Source organism: Bos javanicus, chromosome 12 (genome assembly GCF_032452875.1).
Source record: "Bos javanicus breed banteng chromosome 12, ARS-OSU_banteng_1.0, whole genome shotgun sequence".
Classification (NCBI taxonomy): Eukaryota; Metazoa; Chordata; class Mammalia; order Artiodactyla; family Bovidae; genus Bos; species Bos javanicus.
Window position 1 is genome coordinate 36,654,896 of NC_083879.1, and position 25,889 is coordinate 36,680,784.

The 25,889-nt window shown below is 49.2% G+C and overlaps 1 protein-coding gene across 1 annotated transcript; it reads right to left on the reverse strand.

The window, feature by feature from the left end:
- Positions 1 to 2,153: 2,153 nt before the first annotated feature.
- On the reverse strand, positions 2,154 to 22,963 carry ATP12A (ATPase H+/K+ transporting non-gastric alpha2 subunit). Its single transcript, XM_061435045.1, has 22 exons — positions 22,696 to 22,963; positions 19,912 to 19,971; positions 18,943 to 19,146; positions 17,832 to 17,945; positions 16,767 to 16,901; positions 16,532 to 16,649; positions 15,999 to 16,267; positions 14,715 to 14,913; positions 14,474 to 14,583; positions 13,454 to 13,588; positions 11,045 to 11,237; positions 10,024 to 10,199; positions 9,220 to 9,356; positions 6,867 to 7,017; positions 6,328 to 6,496; positions 6,083 to 6,237; positions 4,846 to 4,969; positions 4,574 to 4,719; positions 3,856 to 3,989; positions 3,637 to 3,738; positions 3,150 to 3,241; positions 2,154 to 3,061 (listed from the first exon to the last, which is right to left on the reverse strand). The coding sequence occupies exons 1-22, from the start codon at positions 22,918 to 22,920 to the stop codon at positions 3,033 to 3,035; spliced, it is 3,177 nt and encodes a 1,058-aa protein (XP_061291029.1). The 5' UTR covers positions 22,921 to 22,963; the 3' UTR covers positions 2,154 to 3,032.
- Positions 22,964 to 25,889: the final 2,926 nt, after the last annotated feature.

Consider the following 25,889-nt stretch of genomic DNA (forward strand, 5'->3'; position numbering starts at 1 on the left):
GCTACAGTCCATAGGATCACAAAAAGTTGGACATGACTTAGTGACTGAACAACATAGTAGACAGATCTTTAATACCCTATTGATAGCCAAGACATTCACTTTATTGTTGCTGGTAGGAATATCAATTGATATAGCTTATATGAAAATAAATTTATCAAGAGCCTTAAAAATGCTCTTAATGCCTCAATCCATTTTGATGAATCTATTATAAAATAATGAGATGCTGTATAACATTTAGTGACAAGATAAAACCTTAAAACAAAAATGATTACCAGTAGGAAATAGATGAGCCATCGCACAGAGGGGACATAGTTAAAACACTCTCAGTATGGAATAATGTATAGTCATTAGACTCACATCCTCAATGTTAACTAAAAGAGCAGAATGGAAAGCTTTATATTTCAATTCTGCCTAGAAATAAGTATATGTTTAGAAAAAAGACTTGATGGACATGAGTTTGAGCAAGCTCTGGGAGTTGTGATGGACAGGGAAGCCTGGCGTGCTGAAGTCCATGGGGTCGCAAGGAGTTGGACACAACTGAGCAACTGAACTGAAAGAAATAACTACTCTCTTGTTTACTTATAGAACTTGGTAGTTAGATTCTCGATGGTTTTAATTTTATTTTTACTCTTGGATATTCCAAATTTTCTAAAATGAATTACAATGTCAGGACAGAACATTGTTTTAAAAAATACTCTATAAACCCAGCCTTATCTCTACATCTGAGTTACTCTGCCATATCAATCAGATTTAAATTAACTGTTACTTTCTCTAGAAAGTATCCAGGCCCTGGTGGGTCAATGAAGTCGTCCCTCCAAAACAACAACACAAAGCAAAACCCTCTGAGGTTTTATTGCCTCTTTTCTGTTTACAACTCAATAAACAATGAGTTTATTGATACACCAGTCTCATTTCTGTGATTCTTTAAATTTTTTATTTACTCATTTCACAAATATTCGAGTGTTAATTTTTTACAAAGATAGGTATGTACAATACTAAAGTTATTCCAGACAGGGTTCCTGCTGTGAAGAGATTTCTACTTCAAACTGAACTCCTCTCAAGCTTAATCCAACCCCACGATAAACCTTTTGCGGCTTTGTGCTCTATCTGCAGCGTCCTTCACTGGCTCTGGCAGGACAACAAGCTGCCAGCCATCACAGCAGGAGGCCATCAGACAGCCTGGCAGGAAGAAAAGTGAGGACAAATGGTTCATAGTTGAAGTTTTGGGACCATCACTGCCCTGTCAGGACTGGAATGAGAAGGCTGTCATAACACTGCCTGGAAAGGGTTCCGGGTCACTGAACCACTGACATCATCAGAGTAGTCCAGGGATAATCGTGTGATAATTGTGGCTGAACACAGAGATCAAAACCCTTAAGATTAGACTCATTATTTTAACTTAAATACACACACACAATGACACAGTGCATTATCATCTATTTACATGAAGTTACAATGACAGCTCTGAGAATATAGCAGTGAATTGTGGCTCCAAGACTCCCTTTGCTTGATCTAGAGACACAACTCAGCACCATCAGCAGCAGGACGTCCTTGTTTGTGTGAACGATGGAGGAGAGGCGATGGGGCAGCCCACTGAGTACAAAAAGTTTACCAAGTGTCATTCCTGTTAAATGAGTGTGTGCTGGGTATCAGGTGATGATGGAAGGCCTATGAAAATGGCTTCCTCTCTCGCTCTGCTGCTGGACTCTCCGAAGAAATTCTGACTTAAATGTGTGCACATATCAGAGAGGGGGCAGAGCAGGGATGTTGTGAGGGAAGAGTTCAGACTTTCCTTGGAAAAATTAAAGGACCAAAGAAGTAAAAAAAAAAAAAAAAGTTGAAGTTACATCTCATTTTTTTTTTCTGTCCTATGCTATGCATTTTGTTTCTATTATTGTTTAGTCTCTTAAGTCGTATCTGACTCTTTGTGACCCCATGCACTGTAGCCCACCAGGCTCCTCTGTCTGTGGGATTCTCCAGGCAAGAATACTAGAGTGGGCTGTCATTTCCTTCTCCAGGGGATCTTCACAACCCAGGGATCAAACCCATGTCTCCTACATTGGCAGGTGGATTCTTTACCATCTGAGCCACCAGGGAAGCCCTGCTCTGCATTTTAGACAAACTCAAATTAATTAGAACACCACTCTCAGGCCTGGTTTTATAAAAGATCTTTTACTTAAAAATGAGGCCTCTCTGGGATACTAATATGGGTGTAGTCACATATGTTACACATGAATAAAGAAACTTACAGCATGAAACAAAAAATGTGTTGCAGAGTGCTATGAACTGTCTAATAAAGAATAAATATTATGTGTTAAACCACAAGGTTCCTCCACTGAGGTTCAATCCTGGTAAATGAAAACCCCCTTGGGTTACGGGAGCACCTGGAGCTCCGTTCTGGAACTAGTGGTGGGTGGAGGGTACCGTGGAGGAGGGAGGGCAACGAAGGACTGTGAGGAGCTGAGAGGCAGGATGAGGACTCTTAAGGATGTCTCAGGGTCAAACTGATGTCTTCCAAGTTGCTGTGATGTAAACCTGCCATCACCTCATCCTTTTGCAAACCTCTAGCTGAACTAGCCTTTTCTGAGCAACATGACTGTGAAATAATAAATTCTCTGGGAATTCACAGGAAGGGAGGGCGCTGGACTTTTAATAGAGTGTGGAATGGAGGTGTGAGCAGTGCTATCTAGAGCTTAAGAGTCAGGGAGACCCTTAATCCAGCAGATGTCTGGATTACCTGACATTGTTTAACATGAATGAGCTCTACAGACATTTAAACACACCATTCTTCCCTACACCATTACCTTGAAATTCATGTATTTTAAAATAAGGACATTGATATATAAATTAAAATCACATATAAACACTGAAATCTGTTTTAAATTACAAAATATTAGTGAGTGTCTTTCCTACAGTTCTTTCTTTTCTCGAACACATTCCGACGACATCCCCACGGCAGCAGTCACCCAGCTGGCGCCAGAAGGTGAAGAACATCGCCATGTGCAGCTGGAGGGGCTTGGGAAGCAGGTGTCTTAATAATACATGTTCTTATCCCACCAGCCTAAAGGAGAAAGCAGTAAGTGAGAAACAGAGGAAGGTCTGCTGGAGCAGATCAAGAGCCCCCAAGTCCCCCATACATTAGTACTCACTTCCAGGGAAGAGTCTGATGAAAAACTTCCGCACCTCATCATACACCCAAATCAGAACTGCATGTGGCACAGCCACAAACCAGTACTGAGGCCTAGAGGGAGAGAGTGGGTGGCGTGAGACCCACACACCCACCCTTAAGTGGCTGAGCGCCTCATTCATTCCCCTTTCTAGACTGGACAGAGCAACCCCACTGGGTCACACAGCATAGAATCCCAAGGTTTCTTATTTAACTGGACTGTGACCACTAGAAACAGTGTCTGCCTGAGAAGGGATCTGTTGGATGAAGGTAGAGATGGGATGGTGAGGGATGGAAAACCCACCTCCTCTTCTGAAAAAACTAGCAGGTCAAAGCCTCATACTGATTAAAAGAAAGAAAAAAAGAACAGTTTCACTTTCTCTCTTTGGAAAGACTTGAGGGGAAAGACTTGTTAGGCTGTGACAACCAGATTGGGGCCGGTTCCTCCCCGTTGTTGCAGGGAACCTCACCGGAGCATCGTGAAATTCAGGGCCTGGATGGTTCCAAGGCCATAGGAGAGGATTAATGCGATGATAATCTGTGAGGCAATCCCCACCCAGATAACTTTATTTCTGTAAGACACAAAAGCAAACAAATTCTGAACTCCCAGCCCCAGGTTCACATGCCCACATGCAGTCATCTGGGCAGCAAAGGCCCAGGCTGAACCCCCAGGACAGTTGCACCAGTACCTGAAGAGACCTTGCTGGAAGATGGAATTCCTCCGGGTTTTCCTGATGATCAAATCTGCTATTTGCTGAATCATGATGCTGACAAAGAATGCTGTGTAGCCCGTCCATTCTAGGTATTTCCTCTGGAACCTTGTCTGTCAATGGCCAGAGAAGAGAAGACCATGACGCCCCAGATGGACACCTCAGGGAGGTGTTGGTGCCTGTCTACGAGCCTTGACTCTCTTTCCCCTCCCCGTGATTGAGAGAGGGTTACTTTCTGTGTTTGGAAAGAAATCTATGGATTAGATTTACGGATTTTAATGGATTTGGCCCAGCTGTGGCACTGCTAGCTGCTCCTCCTCCACACCTGAAGTGTGCTAATTGTTGAATCGTGTCCGACTCTTTGAGACGCCACGGACTGTAGCCCACCAGGCTCCTCTGCCCATGGGGTTTACCAGGCAAGAATACTGGATGGGTTGCCGTTCCCTTTTCTAGGGGATTTTCTGAAACCGAGGATTTAAACCCAGGTCTCCTGCATTGCAAGCAGATTCTTTACCATCTGAGCCACCCAGGATGCAAGCTAATGTAAACAGGTGAGCTCTAGACCTCCAACTTGAGAGATGAGCCGAGCCCGGCAGAGGCAAGCCACTGTGACCACAGGGCCCTCAAGGAAAACTATCACTTCCCCTGTCTCCTTACAGCCATCCAGGGAGGATGCCGCCAGCAACCTGGCCCTTACCCATTCCTGTCCGTAGCTGTCTTCCAGGTCATTCACATTGTCGTTCTCCCACTCCACCCGCAGGTGGAGGATAGCGCTGGGTAGAAAGCCCTGCTGCGCGTACACGGTGAAATACGTAACAAAGGCCCCCAGGGCCTGCATGAGGCCTAGAAGAACAGGAGAGGTTCTGTACTGACCCCAGAAGTGCCCTGCCTCACTCTCCTCTGTGCTCCCCCAGCAGCCCACCCCGCCCCACAGGGAAAGGTGGGTCTCTGGGCAGCCCCTCCTCGCACCGATATGCAGGTAGGAGTACAGGGCGAGTGGCGCATTCACCAGCCTGTCCTTCTTCTTGTGGCGAGGCTTCCTATTCATAATGTCGCTTTCAGCTTTCTCGTAAGCCAGGGCGATGGAGGGAATCTAGAGGGGGAGAGCAGCATGAGGCCTGACCCTGAAATGCTAGATGGAAGGCAAGAGTGGCAGCACAGCCAGGGGCCTGATGTGGGGGGGTGGTGGTGGTGGTGGTGGTGGTGGCAGTGGTGCTGGTGGCATTACAGAACTGGTCCATCCAGGGTGCAGACAACAGGGTGTGCTGTCTGCAGAGAAGACAATCCACCTGTGTCTGATCACCTGACCATCACCCTGTGCTGCCATCTCTAAATGACCTAGTTATAAAGCACTTTACCTTCCCACCACTGACCAGTGGTTCTCTCCCAGGTCCTCCCCCTGGAGGGCAGAGAGCCCAAATTTCTAACAAGTTCCCTAGTGATACTTGGAAGAACCATGGCAGTGGAGATAAGAAGAGCAAGCTTGCTGCACGCTCTGGGGCTTCAGCTCCCCTCTAAGGTAGAGATGCCCTAATATCCCTGGACCGTGGAGGCTGCCCAGGTGTCGTGTGAAATGAGGGGTAGGCAATGACCTGCAGAGCTGTGAGTTTTGCTTGCTCCCCAAAGCCTCTGTAAGCTAGAGCCATGGGAGTGATTGTCACAAAGCTTAAGGGGATTCGTTCTAGCACAGGGGAGGTTTTAGGTGATATTACTGTAGGTCTGTGTGAGGCTTCACAGTGTTATTAATGGCGGCTTCTTACTGTGTTTGGTGGGGGCATCCAGGTCACAGATTCTTTTACTTAACAAGGGGCAGCTGTGGGTTATCACTTCAGCCACTGGGCCCCAAGCAGTACAGGGACTATATTGGTGACAGCTCTTCAAAAAAAAAAAAAGGGGGACGCACATGAGCTGGAACTGACCTATGGCCTGTTTTTTTGCAAAGGTGAAGAACTCATGTGTTGAAAAGTTCTTTTATGAAGTGAAGTGGTTTTAATTTTCAAACACTTGATAGATCTCTCTGGTCCTGTGCTTTGAAGCGTGGTTGGTGGACCAGCAGACTCAGCATCACTTAAGAGCTTGTCAGAAACCATCACGTTGAGGTCTGAGAAGCACTGATTAATCCATCTCCTGCCTTTGAAGGTAATGACACTGAGGTTTCCCTCACCTGGGGAAGTCATCAGACCCTGTTCCCTTTCTGGCTACTTACTATGTCTGTGCCTAAGTCGATGAACAAGATAGTAATGGTGCCAATGGGCAGGGGAAGCCCAGCAATGATGTAGATGAGAAAGGGGCACAGCTCGGCGATGTTCTTGGTCAGCGTGTATGCGATCGTCTTCTTTAGGTTGTCAAAGATCAGGCGACCTAAGCAGAAGACATTTCTCCCTATAGGACTTGCGCCTCATTTCATGGGTGGCCCCAGCCCTTGCTAAGACCACTCAAGACCCTACTCACCTTCCTCCACCCCTGTGACGATGGACGCGAAGTTGTCATCCAGCAAGACCATGTCGGCTGCATTTTTGGCTGCATCAGAACCTGCTATCCCCATGGCGATCCCAATGTCTGCCTTCTTCAGAGCTGGGGAGTCATTAACTCCATCCCCAGTCACAGCGACCACAGCATCCTGCAGGGATGGCAGAAGGTTGTGGGAGACGGGTAGAGGAGGTTAGTGAGCAGCCTGGAGGTCTGCTGCATCAAAACAAAGGCCCGTTTTGGGTTGGAGGAAAAAGTTAAAGATGGGAAATCCCAGAAGTAAGAACAAGCTCCAAATAAGATGTGTTTGAATGACCAAAACCATATGAATCCAAATTGTAAAGGTAGGCCCCTGGGGAGCAAGCAGGAGGGTCCCTGGGTGGACAGGGTCAGCCCTGATAGGTGGAGATGTGGGGTGGTGACCTCACCAGAGCCCTAAGGGGGGGCTAAGGCTCAGTGCTGCTTCTCCCCACAGAATGATGACAGACCTAGAAGGTTCCCCAGGTGCTGCATTCACCCACCTGCCTCTGACAGCCCTCCACAATGATCAGCTTCTGCTGGGGGGACGTCCGGGCAAAGACGATCTCCGAGTGGTTGGCTAAAAGCTCATCTAGCTGTTCCGGGCTCATGTCCTTCAGCTCCATGCCGGTCACCACAGCGGCCTTAGCATCCCTAGATGGGCAGGAGGAACTGGGTGAGGGCCTAGGTGGAAGCTGAGGTTAAAATGCTATTCTGGGCAGGAAGTGGGGTGAACCTCTTTGGTTTTACCTGGAACCCCAAGTCCTGACTCATCTGAATCATCTGGTGGGATGATGGGGTGTGTGGGTCTCTTTTCAAGACAGTGAACTAAGGCTGACAGGCATTGCCTTGTGTCACATGACAGTAGGAACAAGTCAAGTAGCCATTTCTTACAGGCATGGGTGAGAGGTGGCACTTCCCAGGGCAAAGCTTTACTCAAAAGAAAAGGAGGTAAAAAACTGCCTATTTGTACATTCTGAATCCAAGAATCCAGCTTTTGCCTGAACATATGCGTGACAGCTCTTTGTTTATTTCAGACTCACGGTGTCTACTATGCAACCAGCTATGTAGGGAGAAAAGTTAACTGAGGTCTTCCTGAGGAAAGCTTTTATTTGCTGCTTATAAAAGTGAGGTTCTAGGAACTACTGAAACTGCAGACCTGACCATACTGTCCCCTGGAGCACTGTCCAAAGGAACATCCAGCAGAGCCCAGATCCCCACTTAGTCTGCAGGGCTAGGGGCAGCCTGTACCATACGGCCCCTCTGACTCCCCCACAGCACCCACGCTCTCAGTTCCAAGTCCCCGGCTCTCAGTTCTGAACCCCTGACTCTGTGAAAGCCCTCACAGATCCCACCACCTTTGCCAGGGGTGGGGGCCTCTAGCCTTCCCTTCCCTTGGCGAACATTTCAGCCTTCAAATCTCAGCTTAAACGTTTTTAAGCACAAAACACTGCATGCCTTTTTGTTTACCTTTTTAAAGTTTTGAGCTCTTTTTAGGTCTGCTTCTCTTTTTTTTCTATTGGTGCTAAATATTGAAATTCTAGCACTTGACTCAAACTATAGGTTTTCCTATATTCTGGTAAAAAAAAAAAAAAAGAGGGGGAGGAAGAAGCAAGAAGGAAAGCCTTGTTTCCCTTCCTCCCCTAGCTATGAAAAGTTCTTCCCTGATCATGAAGCTGCAGTTGATAAAGTGGACAATTGAAAACATTCACAAAGTAACCAACCCTCTCTCCTGTGTGGTGACTTGTAGGAAAAAGTAAAATCCTACTATTTCAAAAAACAAAACAAGTATAACGTCCTTTCACAGACGGACATTATCACCAATGTTATCTACACAAAGGAGCACTGGGCCACCTTAGGCTCCAGACACAAATGTGTGCCCAGAGGCTGTTTACCTGCTTGGTGTCCTAACTGGTAATTTGTTGCCCTGGCAGTCACTTATCACCTGTCAGCTCTGTGTTCCTAACAGGTATAACTGTTTGGGTAAACTAGGATATGTTCTTGGGTCTTTTTCGCCCACATGCATCAAAGTATAATAAAGCAATGACATTTATTTTCCAACTAAGACTTTGGAGACTTTGATTTAAATGATCAACAGTCAGGTTCCCACCGCCAGCACCTCTGTGCCTGTGCTTATTTCACTGAGTTTGTTGTTGTTTATTGCTATTCAGTTGCTAAGCTGTGTCCAACTCTTTTGTGATCCCACAGACTGCAGCCTGCCAGGCTCCTCTGTACATGGAATTCTTCAGGCAAGAATACTGGAGTGGGTTGCCATTTCCTCTTCCAGGGGATCTTCCAGACTCAGGAATGGAACCCATGTTTCCTGTGTCTGCTACAATGACAGGTGCGTTCTTTACCAGTAGACACCAGAGAAGCCCTCCATTCTATTTACAACCAAATAAAAAGCAAAGAGAACTATGTTTCCATAGCAACACATTATGAAGCCTAAATATTAAACACGGAATAAATAGTCAAGATGCAGACTAGGGGCTCAGAGAGCACAAAGGGTTCTCAATGTTCCTGATTATAAACTGCACCAATGACAGGTAATTTCCTATAAAGTTTCTGCTTCAGTTTCCTCACTCTAAATTCATCACTGAAGTTTTCAGATCTACTTCACTGGGCTGAAATATAGGTCATTTTCATGGTCTCAATACAGTGGGTGGCACATATCAGGTACTCAATAAAATTTTGAGTAATGACTGGATGTAGAAATTACAGAGTAAACCAGCCAGAAATGATAGAGTAAACCAGTAGATCACATTTGGCAAAAAGGGGTCTTCTCCAGACAACTCTTTAGAGGCAGTAGGGCCTGTGGTAAAGGCCTGAGTTCTGCTGTGTGGGTTCTGAACTCACTGCTTGTCAACTTGCTCCACAGGAAGGTTGAGGCGTTTGGCAATGTCTTCCACCGTCTCACTGTTGGCGGAAATGATACCGACACTCTTGGCAATAGCTTTGGCTGTGATTGGATGATCGCCTGTAACCATGATAACCTAGAACACAGACAAGGAGACAGGCATGTGGGTGGTGAGGGACTCTGCTGCTCAGGCGAGCAGGGATGACTTGGTTTTGCCCACTCCACCATGGCAAGGGGCCACTGTGGCTTGCAGTCCTTGATCTTTAGGTCAGAGAATCACCTGTCTCAGAAGGACACATGGATCCCACTGGATCTACCCTTGTTTCTAAACCTTACATTTCCTCCTCGGACCTAGAGGAAGTCCTTCCCTTTGGCGTAACTCTGTGAGTGGGCTGACGGATAGCTCCTTCAGCATCTTCATGATGCTCCACAGCCTTGGAATTAACACAATAATGGAATTCAAATTTTGGCTTATCATGAGGGAAATGGAATATGGGAGCTGGACCTCAAGATTAAGTAACAAAACCTTTTATTGTCTGTCGTGGTCTAGGGTGATGTGGTTACTTCATGGCTTTATGCTCATTGCAATTGCACTTGTGGTTTATTCCACACAGACACAATGACTATGCTTTTATGGGACAGTTACTGAAATCTTAGTACAGTGAAAGTAGAGACTTAAAAAAAGGGGAATTATGACATTTAGGGGAAGAGACCTAAATACTGACTCTCCTATGACAGACATTCCTAGAAAGGAACTCAGCATCCGTGGAAGATGTGTGAAATCAGGGATGTGCAAGTCCCACCTTGATCCCTGCGCTCCGGCACTTGGTGACAGCATCAGGTACCGTGGACCGAGGCGGGTCAATCATTGACAAGAGGCCCACAAAGCAGAAGTTGGATGTAGGGAAGTTCATTGCGTCTACATCAAATGAATACGTTTCTGGAAACTCGTCTGTCGGTAGGTAGAGGTGACAGAAACCTGAAATGGGTATGAATTTAGGAGCTGGTGAAACTAGGATAAAAAAATGATGAAAAAAAGAGGGAACATTTTCATACAGTTTCAGTCCTTTGTGTTTTACCAGTTTAAGAGAATTGATGTCAGTAAATCTGGCAGCTCAGATGCTAAAGAATCTGCCTGCAATATGGGAGACCTGGGTTCAATTCCTGAGTTGGGAAGATCCCCTGGAGGAGGGAATGGCCACCCACTCCAGTATTCTTGCCTGGAGAATCCCATGGACAGAGGAGCCCGGCAGGCTACAGCCCACGGGGTTGCAAAGAGTTGGACATGACTGGAGTGACTAACAGACTTTAGAGTTTACCATAATTGTTCAGTTCCTTCAGTTACATAACATGTTGTTTTAGGAAAGACATGTTTCATCCCCAAATCATTTACTCTGTGCCCGTTAGGTATGCTCTGGAGACAGAAAGCCCAGGAGTGGACAGCCTGTACTTCTGAGGAGGTTGCAGTTTACAAGTGGTGTGGGGGTAGAGACAGAGACATAAAGAGATGAAGAATGGGGAGCTGTGCCCAGAGGGTCCCCTCCATCCATTCCCATGTTTGTTTCATGCTGTTCCCTCTATGTGAGTACATTCCTCCCACAACCCTTCACATCTATCACTCAAGGTCCAGACTGTAATGTAACTCCTCCCATAAAATCTTCCCAGACTTCTGATCTGCAAGGGCCCCCACCCTCCTACGCCATCACACAGTATCCCCTGCATGCTGACCACATTCTCCTTTAGGATATGAGTGGACGCCAGGGCTACCCCGCTATACCCCAAGCCTGCTTCGTTTTGCCTGCCAGTGGGATCCCGCTCTCTCACCCAGCACGCGCTCCCCTATGCCGCCCAGCTCCATGTAGGCCGTGTGGAAGGCCTCGGCAGTGCTCCTGTCCAGAGGCTGCTCCTGCCCGTTGACCATGATGGTGCTGCACTTCTCCAAGACCCGCTCGGGGGCCCCTTTCATCACCACGAGGAAGCGCTTGTCATCTGGGTCCTCGGTCTCGTGGATGGAGAGCTGCGGGGAAGGGATCACGCATGCTCAGTGCGGCATCGCGGGTAAGGACACCGTCTTCACTGCTGCTGCTGCTGCTGCTAAGTCGCTTCAGTCGTGTCCAACTCTGTGCGACCCCATAGACGGCAGCCCACCAGGCTCCTCTGTCCCTGGGATTCTCCAGGCAAGAACTGTCTTTACTACGAAGGGCCTAAACTGGACAGAGCTTTTCATGAGCAAAACATCGCTTTCTCTGTGGTTTCTGTTTCTACTCTCTGTGATATGTAAAGGAAGAGTGTTCTCTGCAGGCATGTTCTGTCCTTTCTACTTCATGCCCAAGTAATATGCAGAGACTGAAGGACTTCCTGGCAGTCTGGTGGCTAATACTTCGAGCTGTCAATGCAGGGGGCCTGGGTTCCATCCCTGGTCAGGGAACTAGATCCCTCAGGCCACAACTCAAAGAGCTCACGTGCCAGAGCTGTTTTGTTTCTTCGAGTTGAATGATGCCCCAGAGACCTTCCAAGGCCTCCTCCTAAACCACCCTGCTCAGTGCCGAGTGCTGCGCAGGCGTGTGAATATAAGGTGACTCTAAAGCACCTCAGAGCTCCTTGGACTCTTCTGTGGGACCCACTCCTTTCTAGCAACTCCACGGAGCCCACTTTCTCCATTAACGATCTGTACAGGAGGCCTCACAGAACCTGTTCTTCCTCTCCCCAAAGAAGACGGAGCCCCAGCAGGATTCGAGTCTTGTCTGTGGTTAGATGGCCACCCGCCTAGGCTGAGCACACCCCTGGGGTCTGCCCAAGTCCTGGCTCTGGCCCTTGCTGGCTGTGTCCTCTGTTTCCTCATTCTTGACTACCTAGTAGAATTGTGAGGGGTGTGGAAATCAGCAGTTGATAGCCATGATTACTACTGTTATTTTAGGATTGCTAGTCATTCTATTTTCACTTATGTTTTGAACAGAGATCTGAGTTCCTCTACATCTTACATCATACATTTTGTTAGTTGTCTGCTTTGCTAACCATGACTCTTTACTGGTTAATTATCCACAAAGACGTTTGCTCCACAGTAATTTTCCAGTTCTAAATTCCTTCCAAACACAATGTGTGCGTAATCACTAGAAACTTGCACACAAACGTGGTCATCCTACTTACATAATTTAATGTTATGCAAAGACTAAGTCCTAGAGAAGGAAATGGCAACCCCATCCAGTATTCTTGCCTGTGAAATCCCATGGAGAGAGGAGCCTGGTGGGTATGGTCCAAAGAGTCGGACACAACTGAGAGACTAAACAACAACAACAAAAGACCAAGTCACAACACCCCACTCTTGCTTTGGAGTCTTCGGGGAACTCCACCTGTAGCAGCACTTTGTTCCCTGCCTGACCTGAGGAGGGTGGACATGGCTGCCTGCTGGCTACCCTAGTGGGAGGGGAGACAACCAGGCAAGGGTGGCCAATCTCCCCCTGAGCAACAAGGGGTGGAGACTCCTGTGCACTGCCGGCAGGGCAGACATGGAAAGCAATGCTTTCGGTCCTCACTGGTCCTCACAAAGGGCAAGGTTCACCCAAATGGCCTGAACTGACCACCTGGCCTTTGTGTTGTGGTAGAAAAAGCATAGACTCAGGCATCAGACGGACATGTGAAGACTTAGATGCTCAGGTGGCTCTGGCCACCTCAACACTTTCTAAGGCCCATTTCCTTGCCTGCAGTTGGGACTTCACCTGGTCCTACCTTCAAGGCTTATGGTGAAGATTACATGAGACCAAGCTTGGAGAATGCCTGGCTTCTCCTGACTGCCCCCCTCACTCAGCCTGTCATGTTGCGGGGTGTGGCTGCTGGCTCTCCCTGTGCCCAAGTCACCAGGGCGGGCAGTGGTGCGTTTGTGTGCATGTTATACAGAAAGGCCACGTGTGGGAATGGCAGGCCCCATAGAAACCTTTATCTTTTCTCTCCTCTACTTGTTCTGTGTTTACCAGATGTTCAGGCTCTGCATCTCTGAGGACTGTTTTTAAAGTCAAGTGTCATTCAAAACACATACTGACTAAAGGATACCTACAAGTGGAAATGCTGCTCTAGTGATGATAAGGATTCAGTGGCTACTAAAGCCCATGAGCCCTAGAGCCTGTGCTCCACAACAAGAGAAGTCACTGTAAGGAGAAGCCTGCACACTGCAACAGAGACCCAGCACAGCCAACTATAATTAAAAACCAAAAGATTCAATTGTGAGGGGAAAGTCACCTGAAATTTGTTGGTTGAGTTAAAAGGGATTTCAGCTACTTTGCGGTTTCTTTTTCTAATATCCATCACGTTACCCAGCATGACCTCTGAGAACTTCAAAAGAGCAGTTTCTGAGGCATCTCCAACCACAATTTTCTGTGAATCAAAAGATATAAGTAGTTGCAGCACATAATCAGGTTCTTCTGTGGTTATTTTCAACCAACCAATGTGCAACCTAAGCTTACCAAGTACCAGAGGGAGAGAACAGTTATCCCATAAGAGACAGATTTACTACTGTTAGTGTTAACTGTGTCTGACTCGGGACTGTAGCCTGCCAGCCTCCTCTGTCCATGGGATTCTCCAGGCAAGAATACTGGAGCGGGTTGCAATGCAGGAGACCCAGGTTTGATCCCTAGGTCGGGAAAATCCCCTGGGCAAGACTACTGGAGTGGGTTGTCATTTCCTTCTCCAGGGGATTTTCCCAACCCAGGGATCAAACCTGGGTCTCCTGCATTGCAACCCGCTCCATTATTCTTGCTTGGAGAATCCCATGGACAGAGGAGCCTGGTGGGCTACAGTCCAGGGGGTCGCAAAAGATTCAGACATGACTAACGCTTACAACTGTTAACTGCAGGGCGCCACCTGCTGGCGATAGGGGAGTTCAGACAAGTTAGAGCCCTGAGAGTGGGAGTTTTCATGGGAAAAAAGCAATGAACTTGATCTTGGAGAGGGGCAGGGGGTGTTCCCTGGAACTTTGATTGTATCTTCTTAGCTGGTAAAGAATTTAGGGCAGTAACTTAAAGGCACAATCATTTTCAAGAAAGAGACTTTTCAGAAGACCTAAATGAATATTTTGAGAACTTTTAGATTTCTTAAAGTTAGTGACAGTGAAAAGGCTTCCTACAGGTCTTGTGGTTAGATTCGCTCTCACAGAACAAATGCTACTTAGTTGCAGAGATTAAATAAAGCACCAGATCAGAACAGAGAAGGTGACTTCACTCTGCAAAGTGCCTGCGGCTGAGACTGTTTGTGGGGTTTCACCTTCATGATAGGGACGCTCTCCTGTCCAGGTCTGAACTCAGCGCGGTTACACAGCGTTATGATCCTTGACAGGGAGGCCCAGGTCGCAGAGCTTTGGTCAAAGACTTGATCTGGAAAGAAGAACCATGGATGCCGAAGGTGCCAGGCTTGTGCCAGTGAGCAGTATTGTTCACCCATGGCCACAGACCAGCTGTGCTGAGCCCACCATGCAGGGCCAGGCTGGATACACCCCAAGGCTTACTCGATTGGTTTTCACTAGTGTCTGCCACGAAGATCTGGTGGTCGAACCACAGATGGGCCACTGTCATCCTGTTCTGGGTCAGGGTCCCGGTCTTGTCTGAGCAGATGATGGAGGTGGAGCCAAGAGTCTCCACTGCCTCCAGGTTCTTCACAAGGCAGTTCTTCTTGGCCATTCGTTTTGCTGTCAGTGACAGAGTCACCTAGACAGAGGAGAGAGAGAGAGAAGCTTTGAGAAAAACCACCATGCTGAACTTGGGTTCAATAATGTAGGAACAGTTACAGTTGGACTAGTTTCAGGTATAGTTACAGATGCAGTAAAACTGCACCAGACCCAGTGGCTGAGAAGGCATATAAAGCTTGCATGTGCTCTCTCTCTCATGTCCCTTTACTCCTTGAGGAAAATGATCCTAAGGGATCCACAGGTAGCAAAGCCTGGCAAGTGTCAAGTCAATACAAAGGGGGCTTGGCTGCTGAGCGCCCGTGGATCACAAGCAAGAGCGTTATAAGACAGACTTCAGCCACTATGTGCCAAAGAGCTTGCCCCAAATGGCTTACCTGTTGCTTTGGGGAATCAGGAAACACTTGTTTCACTTTAGGATCTCCAAATGTTAATAAAGATTCTTGGATCTCTCTGAAGCCCCCAGATCTCAAAAGGGTCCTTTAGGCTCCAGCTTGGTCAAATTACTGTCTGCTGGAGTCAGAGGAGACAGGCAATAACACTTCTGTCTGTCTTTGCTTAGGACGGTGCCAGGAGCAGAGGTATGAATCCTCCCCACCTGGGGGCCTTGTTTTAGGATGAGTTAGGTCCTGACACAGGGAGAACCAAAGTTAGACCAGGGGCAGAGCGGAAAGTGCTGAACTGCTCTGCAGGATCAGACAGGGAGTTTGTGTCTCAGACTGCCTCTGAGAGGGTGAAGTGATGTGAAAGTGTACCTACATCCCTCAGCTGTAGAAACTGCCAAAGTATTTTTTTTTTTCTTTTAAAAACTGTGGAAATGCAGGGAAGGTGTCAGGCTTCTAGAAAATTTCTAAGTGGTGGCTCAAGATTGTTTTATCTAGATCTTAAGGGGCAAAGTATCATATGGGATTTGCAGATACATCTCTGAAAATGAAAACACAAGTTTTCAAGGACAATTCATTCAGATACTAACAGATGACAGTTCTCTTTGTCCCTCTAAGAGACAGAACATCCTATGACTGGCCCTGATGCAGCAGACTCAGCCGCGGCAGAGCAGGATGGCACACTAGCAGGGTCAGGGTACGGCCACTAGCAGCACAGACTCACAGTGACAGTGGCCAGGAGACCCTCAGGCACATTGGCCACAATGATGCCAATGAGGAAGATGATGGAGTCCAGGACATAATACTTCATGGACACTGCGATGATGAAGAAAATGACGCCGATGGAGACTGCCACTCCTGCCACGATATGAACAAAGTGCTCGATCTCGATGGCAATGGGCGTCTTCAAGTCCTTGACTCCTGAAGCCAGCGAGGCGATCTGCCCAATGATGGTGCGGTCACCCGTGTTGATGACCATGCCAGTCGCTGTGCCTACAGGTGGAGCAGACATTTTATTCCAGGAGTCCTCAGCGAGGAGGGACCATGGCCTCGCATGCTCGTCTCTTTGGTGGCTCACATGGCCAATCAGCACATGACACTACAAAGGCCAAACACCAGCTCTCTAGACTCCTCAATTACACATTTTCTCTTGGAAAAGTTTAGCGGCAAGAGATGGTAGAGAGAGAGAAACATAAAGCTTGACAAAGGAGAAAGGCTATGAGAGGAACCTGCAGTCCTGCAAGCTACCAGACCTACCTTCCAGACAGGTTGTGGAGAAGAAGGCAATGTTCTTGGTCTCCAGGGGACTTTCATGTGTGAACTCACAGGAGCGGGCCTGGGGCTCTGACTCCCCGGTGACAGATGAGTTGTCCACCTAGGAGTTTTGAAAAGAGTTCAAGGTCAGGCAACTTGTTCCCTTCTTTGGTTACACTGAGACCTGGAAAGACCATAGCACCACGAGTGTGACCCTCAGGGCACCCATGACACTGACCTTACACCCCTGAGTGGACAGAATTCTGACATCCGCAGGGACCCGGTCTCCACCTTTAATCTCCACTATGTCCCCCACCACCAACTGGTCAGCAGGAATTGTCTTCTTCTCTGAGTCTCGAATGACAAGTGCTTGCTGCAGAAGAAAATCATGACCCAGGCTTCAGATCCCATCCGGGAATGATGCTGGCCCTCCTGCATGCTCCTTGTCCCCCACAGGCTCAGGAAGGAAGGCACAGGAGTGCATAGCTGTCAGAATAGCAGACAATGAAGCCAAGGCTTCTACTCAGGTCCTAAAGACCCTAAGAACTATTTTTCTTGAGTTGGAGCTCATGGAGATAGCCTTCGATCCAGAAAATGCTGCCATGGGAGGTATAGCAAAGCCACTGTCAGTTCTGGGCCTGACAGACAGGGGGACCATTAGGATGAATCATCCTGCTGGGAAGTCCAGGAAGAGTCCTGAGGTTGAGCTAAAGGGATCAATGATCTCGCTCAGGTCATATAGCCTTTAATGGAGTGAGAGATGGGTCTCTGCTTCCTAACACAAGAGATTCCACCCAGAGATCACACCTCTCAGAAGCTCTGCAGCCCAGTGAGGGTGTGGTTCTGTTTGCTGACAGTGGTGTCCCCAGAGGACCCCTCCCAGGTTGCTGGAGGAGGAGGGATCTGAGGCCTCCCACACTGGCAGCATTCGGGGGCAACATGCAGTGAGGCTCAGAAATGGGAGTGAAAAGACTGATGGTTTAAAGAATGACAGGTTGGCTCCCTTGGCTCATGAATAACTTCTGTCTGAATGGTTCACCGAGCTGAGGAGCAGCCACAGGAGATGCCAGGCAGTGGCTCGTTTTTCTGTCCCATTCTGCTCTTGACTGAGCATCTTCCTCCACCTTGCCTCACTGACCACACCCAGGAGGGAACGGGGGCTCCAGAGAGATTAGGCCAGTTGCCCAAGACTCCGCAGACAGCAGGGAGGGGTCCTAGGCCGCCAAGCCATGCCCTCCCGCTCCCCCCATCTGATGCTTGCTTGTCTCAAGCCTGGAGACACCAGGAAGGCTGTCACACTTGCCTGCGGGATCATCTTGCGGAAACTGGACATGATGTTGGTGCTCTTCGCCTCTTGGTAATAAGCAAAGACCCCGGTTAGAATGACGACCAGGGCAAGCACGGAGCCCAGGTACACCTGGGTGAGGAGGGCAGGCATCAATCAGAGAAGCAGCATCAGGAATGAGCCCAACCTGAGGGCCAGGGTGCTCCACGGGCCAATCAGAGAGATGGCAGTTGTGTCCTGATGTAACTTGCAGGCCATACAATTCACCCATTTGAAGTTTATAACTAAATGACTATTAATAATTAACACAGTTGTGTAACAATCACCACAATCCATCATTCCAGTAAGACCCCTTGTACCCACAGCAGTCACTCTCCCGCCCTGGCCCAGCCTGGGCAGCCACTGATCTGCTGTCTGAATCCAGCACTGGCCTGTTCTGGACATTTTACACCAATGGAATTGCACAGAATATGGCCTTTTGCACCTGGCTTCTCTCTCAGCATCATGTTGGCTGCTCTAGCTCTGTGGTTTGAAAGTGAAAGTTGCTCAGTCGTGTCCAACTGTTGTGACCCCATGGATTATACAGTCCATGGAATTCTCCAGGCCAGGATACTGGAGTGGGTAGCCTTTCCCTTCTCCAGAGGATCTTCCCAACCCAGGGATTGAACCCAGGTCTCCTGTATTACAGGTGGATTCTTTACCAGCTGAGCTACAAGGGAAGCCCAGCTTTGTGACCCCTAGCTTTGTGGTTTGGTCCTACCTTACTATTAGACACACAAGTTCTCCACGGTAAAGGGAGAGAATTAGCTTTGAGGAGATAAAGCCCAAAACACCTCACATGGATGTCAATTTTTTTTTCCCCACATAAGAACCAATCATGTATTGCTCTTTTAAAAACTGATGCTCACACTGCTCTGAGACACTAGAGAGTCAGATATACTTTCTATTTTATACCTGGAGAAGTTATTGATTTTCTCCAACTTATGCAGTGATTGGTCAGTGGTAGACCCCTGACCCCAGCCCAATGCTTTGCCCAGGGAAGGCCTTGCATTACAGTGCTGACCCTCACCACCCTACCCACCCCCACCCCCATCACCAGCAAACCCGGGAGGAGCCCCCAGCGCCATACATTGTCCAGGGAGGAGGCGTGATCATTGGAATACTGAATCCCGTATGCGATCCAGCACAGGATGGCTCCTATCCACAGGAGGATGGAGAAGCCCCCCACCATCTGTTTGAGGAACTTGATGATCTCCGAGGTTTCCTTGGGGGGCGTGAGGCTATTGGGCCCATGCTGAGCCAGCAGTTCAGCAGCCTGGGCACTGGAAAGACCCTGAGAAAGCAGAGGGAAAAGAAACAGGAGTTAGACGTTTCTCCCTCCTCGGGCTGGATGTCACATTTCTGCAGACTGTGGGCAGCTGTGACTATGTCCCAGCTCAGTCACTGTGCCATCTGGGGGTCTCATTGGATGAACTCCACCATTCTCCCGGCACATCCTGTAAACTGTGGGACAGGGTGTATGCCCTGACACTTTCCCGCCAGTGTTCCTCTCTTGCCCCTGCGTCCTCTGAGCCCAGGCTCCACTGCTCCTTTTTGCCTTCCTCTCTGTAGGCCAGTGAGTCACACAGCACATATTTCTGTTCACTCAGAACAGATGTATCCAAATCTCCTGGTGTTAAGACACCACATCTTTAAGTTTGAATTCACAGAATAAAGCAGCACTTCTGCGATGGGAGATTTTAGGAGGAGTGAGGTGTCCGCCATTCTTGGAGGAGGCCTGGACACGACCTGAATACTTCCTGGGCACAGGGTTTGAAAGCAACCCTGGACCATGACAGTGAGGAGGCACTCAAACCTTCCAGGGGTCACCACGGCTCAGCTGCAATCACAGTCAAAGAACTGTCTGTGACCAGACACACAGCCCAGCAGAGGGCCTTGTCATGCCTGCGGCTCAGGCCTGCTATTCTTGAGGTTAATGAGCCTCCTCTTGCAAGGTGAGCACGTAGAGGACTGGCAGATCACTCACAAGCCTCAAGCACACAGCCTCTTTGTATGGTCCCTGATCCCCTCCCCTGTCACTGGTTCTCTGATGACTTACCGTAATGATGTTTGTACTATATTTTGTCTCCAGTTCCTCTTTGCTGAGTTTGTGGTCATGCTAAAGTCCATGAAAAGAACAGAGTGAATTAGATAATTCCAAAAGACTTGAACCCTATACCCTGACAAGCCCATGAAATCTGGGAGAAACACTGAGGATGGGAGAGGGGCCAGGAAGTATAGAAAGAAGGAACCTTTGTCCCAGGGGTTCCTGCAGTGAGAGAAGAGAACTTTGCTTCAGGAGAGCTCACTGGCCAGTAGATTTTCTGGCTATCCCTGGAGAGTTCAGACTTGACTTGCCATTTACCACGTGGTAGCTGTCCTTAGTTTTTATGAGTAAAGCAATGCATTTCACCTCAGTCTGGTCTCCAGCACATGCAGATCCTAGCACACCCGTCATCCAGACACCAGTGATCTGGAAACTCAACTCAGACCTGAACTGCGGGATTAATGCGGAGCGATCAGCTGTGCCAAACCATTCCACGTGTACTGACAGTTCCACACAGCCCTCACTAGGCAGGCCATCTGGGAGAGAGAAATGGGTCTTTCCTTCCTTCAGCACTTGAGGCTCAGCTCGCTATCAGACAAGCCCTCAGATTAAAAACCTGCCAAATAAATACCAGGGGGGCGGTGGGGGGGCCACACTTGCTAACTCTGCCACAGAATTATTAAACTAAAGCAGAGCTTCTCAACCTTAGCATTATTGACATTTTGGGTCAATAACTCTGTTGTGGGGACTTCTGCCCACCAGCACCCTCCCTTTGAGAAGCGATAACCATAAATATCTCTGGACATTTGCTGTGGCACCCAGGGAGCAAGTTCCCCTGTCCTGTTCTGTCCTGTCCCTTTCAGAATCTCTGGGCTAAAGGGCTAGAAATCTCTTCCTGTGGCAAAAAACCCAGCACTCAGGATCCTAAAACTCTGACTGTCAGAGACAAAAATTTATACTGTGGTACCAGAACCATCTCTTTTCTTAAAGCAAAAATGTTTCACGTTACAGAGTTAGGGTTTTGTCCTGTGCTTAAGTCAGATTGGGCCTGCTCTTCTATTCACTGTACCAGTACCCCCTGAATATGACATTTCTGGGGAGCCATAGGATTAAGACATGGTTCTGTGCATAGTATGCCAAGTTCTGGGCAGAGAAGAGTTAACATGATTAAAGTCGTTGCTTTCATGGACTGATCTCACACTCTAAGGGGCCATACTGTACCATCCTCCCCATTAGCCTGACTCTCTGGGGATGAGAAATGGGAGGGTGCGGATGTGAACTCTGCTGGAAGAGCACAGGGCAGCACCAGGTGCCTCAGGCTTGAGTCACCTGCTTGTTTCTTCAGAAGCTAGGGACACTGCATTACTCATCAAGGTTCTAATTTTCTGGAGGGGTTGGGATGCAAGGGCACCCAAGTACGAAGTCACAAATTACAGGATTCCTGTAAGAAGGTTGCGAAAAAGAGGGGAAAGAAAGCTGTTTCTCAGCAAAGAAGCAAGGGAATACTCCAGTCAACACCATGGAATTATTTTTCTATATTTTCCAAAAAGGCTCAAATTTCAAGGAAGGTTCTCATTGTAATTAACAGGCATATGATAGAATGGATATATATTCATGTTATAAACAGTAATTTCAAGTAAGACTAGTTATATCTTCATCCTTAACTGCTAGATACATGTAGGAAATAAGAATGACTATCTTAGCCTTTCTCCAGTTTCTCTGTAACCCTCTTAACAACTCTAAGAGGTAGGTACTATTTTTAATTCCAATTTTTCAAAACAGGAAACTGAACTTCAGGAAAACAGATTTGAATTCAGATCCAAGTCCAGGGTCATCAGAACGTACATGGACAAACACCTTGCGGCATGTGTTGTTTAACGAGCTCTCCAGGTAAAATAAAAGAGCTCTGATTTGCAGCAGTCACATCTCAAGCTACTAGTACAGTACCAGTCGGCTTGCCTGAATTCCGGAATGTTTAACAACCTGCTCTGTGGCACACAAGAGCTCACAGCACTACCAGCTGCTCAGAGAACCACAGCTCTAAAGTCTGCAGTGAAGTGCAGAACAACCCGCATAATCTCAGACTCAGGGCAGGTTTCCATTGGCATTCCTGAGATGTAATCAGCCACATTTCAGTTCTGGGGATGTTCTTTCCCAGGGTGGCCAGCTTTAGTAGTAACAGGACTTCACATCCACAAAGCACTGCCATTACAAGAGACTCTCACCTCACTTTCCCCCTGACAGACCCATGAAAATGGTTTGTTTCCCATTTTACATAAAGAAAACGGAGCTTCAGAGAAGCTAGGTAGCTTACTCCCTGAACTGGAACCTCAGCTGAGCCCAAGGCTGCCTGAAGCCAAGACCAACTCTTCCTAACTACTGAAATCCTTTCTCATGGGGCAAATATACCCAGAAACCTAGCAAGTTTAGGGGCTTTCAGTTTTCCTCCTGGATAGTTCTGGCTGATGAGATAGTTTAATTTCATAGGCTACTAATATCTCAATGAACCAGCAGGGGAGAGGTCTGGGCAGTGCCTGTGGCGACTGGCTTCAGAGGAGCCCTCCCTGGGCGTGCCTACAGCCTGAATGCAGGAATCTTTGGAGGGCCTGACCCCTGGGCAGATACAATCACACCATTTTTTTTTTTTTTTCTTAAAACAAGGAAACACATGTCAGGGATTTTGAAATTCTTAAGACTGAATTTTTCTTTTGTAAGAAGTGGGTTATAGGGGCAAGCTGTCACCAGGGCGGACAGTGCTCAAGGGCACCCATTTGCTCAGGGACCAAATCAACTGACCAGATCAAGTTCTTTCTTAAGCTCCTCTTTCTGGTGGTTCTTTTTGCGTTCCAAGCACTTGTTTTTCAGGCCCCTGGACTTCTTGCCATCCTCCTTGTCTGTTTTCTCAATGTCTTTGGTTCCACTGAGCTCCACTGAATAAATTTCTCTTTTCTGAAAGAGAAGCAGAGGTGCAATGTTGGCCCAAGGTAGATGGGTTTTCTGAGGCAAAGCAGGGGCCCTCATGGTGGGTGGAACTTACAAGGAAGGGGCCCTCCCCCCATCCCCCATTCCCAGTCCCTCCTCCTGGGAGTTCCCTACAGCTCCTCCAAACAGCGCCTGTAGCGCCTTCTCTCTGCTCTCCTCTTCTGAGGAGGGCTGGCTGGGTGGGTTCCTCAGAGGACCCCTCCCTGGGCGAGGAAGTTCATTTCCCCGACTCAGACAAGATCCCTCCGAGGAGGGGCAGGGTCTCTCTAGTGCCTGGTCCCCACGGGACACCAGGGCGCCCCGTGTCTGGGTGGGGGCGCCTGGTCCCCATGGGACACTCCAGCGCTCCCGGTGTCTCGGAGGGGGCGCCTGGTCCCACAGAGACACTCCAGCGTGCTCCGTGTCTCGGTGGGCACGCCTGGTCCCCGAGGGACACTCCAGCGCGCCCCGTGTCTCGGAGGGTGTACCCACTGAATTCCTGAACCGCCGAGGGCAGGACGGCGTCAGGACTATAGAGCATCCGCTCCGTCACCAGCCCTACGCCGCCCTCCTCCGGCTCCGCGGCCCCTTCCCGCGTTTGGGTCAGCATCTTTCTTCACCCCACCAGCCCGAGTTCCATGGCCTCCCGACCGGCAGCGGAGAGAACTGAGCAGAGCCCACCCGCCCCTCCTCCCGCCCCGGCGGCACGCACCCGGTTCATGGCGCGGGTGGGGGGGTCCCGTCCGGAGGGCGGGCCGGGCACGTGGCGGGGGTCCCGTCGAGCGAGGACCGGGGTGCGGGGTAGCGTTGGGCTGGCGGCGGGGTCCTCGCTCCTTCGGGTGCGGAGCGCCAGCGCAGCCCTGCAGGTGGCTGGCCTTAAAAGCCCGGCCCCGCCCCCGCCAGCGCGCCCCACCCCGAGCCCCGCCCCCGTCCCCAGCCGCGGGCAGAGAGCCGGGTGGGCGTCGGGTCCAGTGGGCAGTGCGGTTCGGCCGCCCGGACCTGCCGCGCAGAAGGCTCTGGGGAAAGACCCCGCCCGCTTTTCCCCTTGAGACTCGTCAGATTGTGAAAAGTCCCAAGCCGGGTGGGGGTGGGGGGAATTGTAGCTCCTCGCATTGGTCATTCTCTGGGTGTCCTGGCATCGAAAGGCCCTGGACGACCCGAGAGCGGACTTCGATGGTCGCCGTTGGGTCAGAGCGAAGTGGGGAGTAAACGAGAGCCCCCACCCCGACCCCCAGAAACAGCCCAGTTACTTTCAGGACCCAGATGCGGATGAAGGGGTGTGAGGCCCGAGGGTTGAACGAGGTGCCTTAGTGGCACGCTGGGCCGGGGATCAGCACCCACCCTCCACCGATGGGGGTGAAGACCTCTCCCTCTCTAAAGAGGGATGTCCACATCCGCCGTTATTTCTCCCTCTCCCTCCCATCCACTTCCTTCCCTTCTTTTCTTTCCAAAAAGGCAGAGTTGGAACTCAGTCTCCACCCCCTACCCCTGTGGAGCGGGGGCAACGGCAATGAGTCATAACTAAGTCCTCAGGGACAGGAAGACTCCGGCAACATCTAGTTACAGATACCTATCACAGGTTCCTTAGCGTCCCACCTCCAGCAACTGCGTGCTTCTTTGGAGTCTGTGTGAGGAGACACAGACTCAGTATGAAACTTGCTTCCACTCTGCCAGGAAGCCAAGAGGAGGGGTCTGCAGGCGCAGAGTGGCTGCTGCTGCTCTGTGCTTCTGGAGCCCTGGAGTAGAGAATCAGGACACCCAGAGAGAGGCCCCTGGGTTCAAGCCTGGAGTTCAAGTTTCAGGAGCAAGCCTGATTCACACTGACTCACTTAGAGGGTCAGGAGAGAAGGAGGTGGGGAGGGGGGGTGCCGCGGTTAAAAATGAGTAAGTTGGAGCAAACCCCTCTGAGAAGACGGCTGTTAGTCTTGCCAGCGTCAAGTTTGGAAGATTCTCAGTTGCCACCAACTGGATGGCAGAGAACACTGTCCTGCACAGATCTGGCTACTGCTGTTCTGCCCTCGTGGCAGCCTCTGATGCCTGGGTATGACCTCTGCAACTCCCTGCACGCCCACCCTAATACCCTAACTCCTGCTCCATGCCCCTCTGCTCCTGGAGGAGGGTGGCCTCCAGGCCTGTGTGATGCAGGCACCTACAGCAGTCCTCACCTGCTAGAGACACAGACTCACCACTCTCAGGTCCCAGGGGCTATCAACCTTGACCTCCACCCAGTTCTGGTGAGCTCTCTTGGGCTGGCTGGAAAGATCAAGGTTCAAACTGGGACACAGTCTCAGCCCTGGACTGCAGTAGCAGCTTCTAGTGAAGCGGTGGTCTCCTGTCCTTGAAAAGAAGCCCATACATGTTGGGTCTCCTCGTGGACTGATCTGAGTGACAGATATTACATACTGGGACATGCTACCTTGATACATGTAACTATTCCTGGCTCATTTTAGCCCATTAATACACAACATATTTGAGACTGCACTAGACATAGGGGAGAAATGGTACTAAAATTATGTTATTCTCTGCCCTGGGGGAAGTTAAACTTGAGTTGAAGAGGCAAAATTAACAAATTGTAAATAACTGTAAATGAGCCAAGACAGAATTTAGCACTAAAGGATCTAAGCTCTACGTGCTTCAGGATTTTGAAGATGGGGAGATTTTATTACTTTGAGTTAGTTTTCCAGGTTTCTTCTCTCCCTTAGCAACCTCCACGGAAGGTGGAGAGAAGCAGGTGGGTCTGTGCGTGTTGGTTACTCCTCCTGGTCCCTGAGAGGCCCCTCCTGGTGCAGTTCGGGGGCGGGAGAGGACATTGTCTTCTGGCTCCAAGGTGGAGGAAGAGGCGGTTCCCTTCTGGCCTCATGACCGGCGCCCTCTCCAGCCGTGTGGCAGCTCCACACACCTGCCTGTCCTGCAAGCTTGTGACTGGGCAGCGTTTCCCCACCCGCGAGGGCCGCCTGGAGTCATAATTAAAAAACAAAAACAAACAGAACTTCGGCTGGCCCTGCTTCAGCACTGTTTCCTCATTTCTT

Excerpts from the sequence above, each read along its gene's own strand:
- ATP12A (XM_061435045.1), bottom strand. The coding sequence starts at position 22,920 with ATGAGGGCCCCTGCTTTGCCTCAGAAAACCCATCTACCTTGGGCCAAC. Across the intron at positions 14,914-15,998 it reads GTCTCCTGGCCACTGTCACT|GTGACTCTGTCACTGACAGC; the intron begins GTGAGTCTGTGC and ends TCCTCTGTCTAG. Across the intron at positions 4,720-4,845 it reads GTACTCCTACCTGCATATCG|GCCTCATGCAGGCCCTGGGG; the intron begins GTGCGAGGAGGG and ends CTGTTCTTCTAG.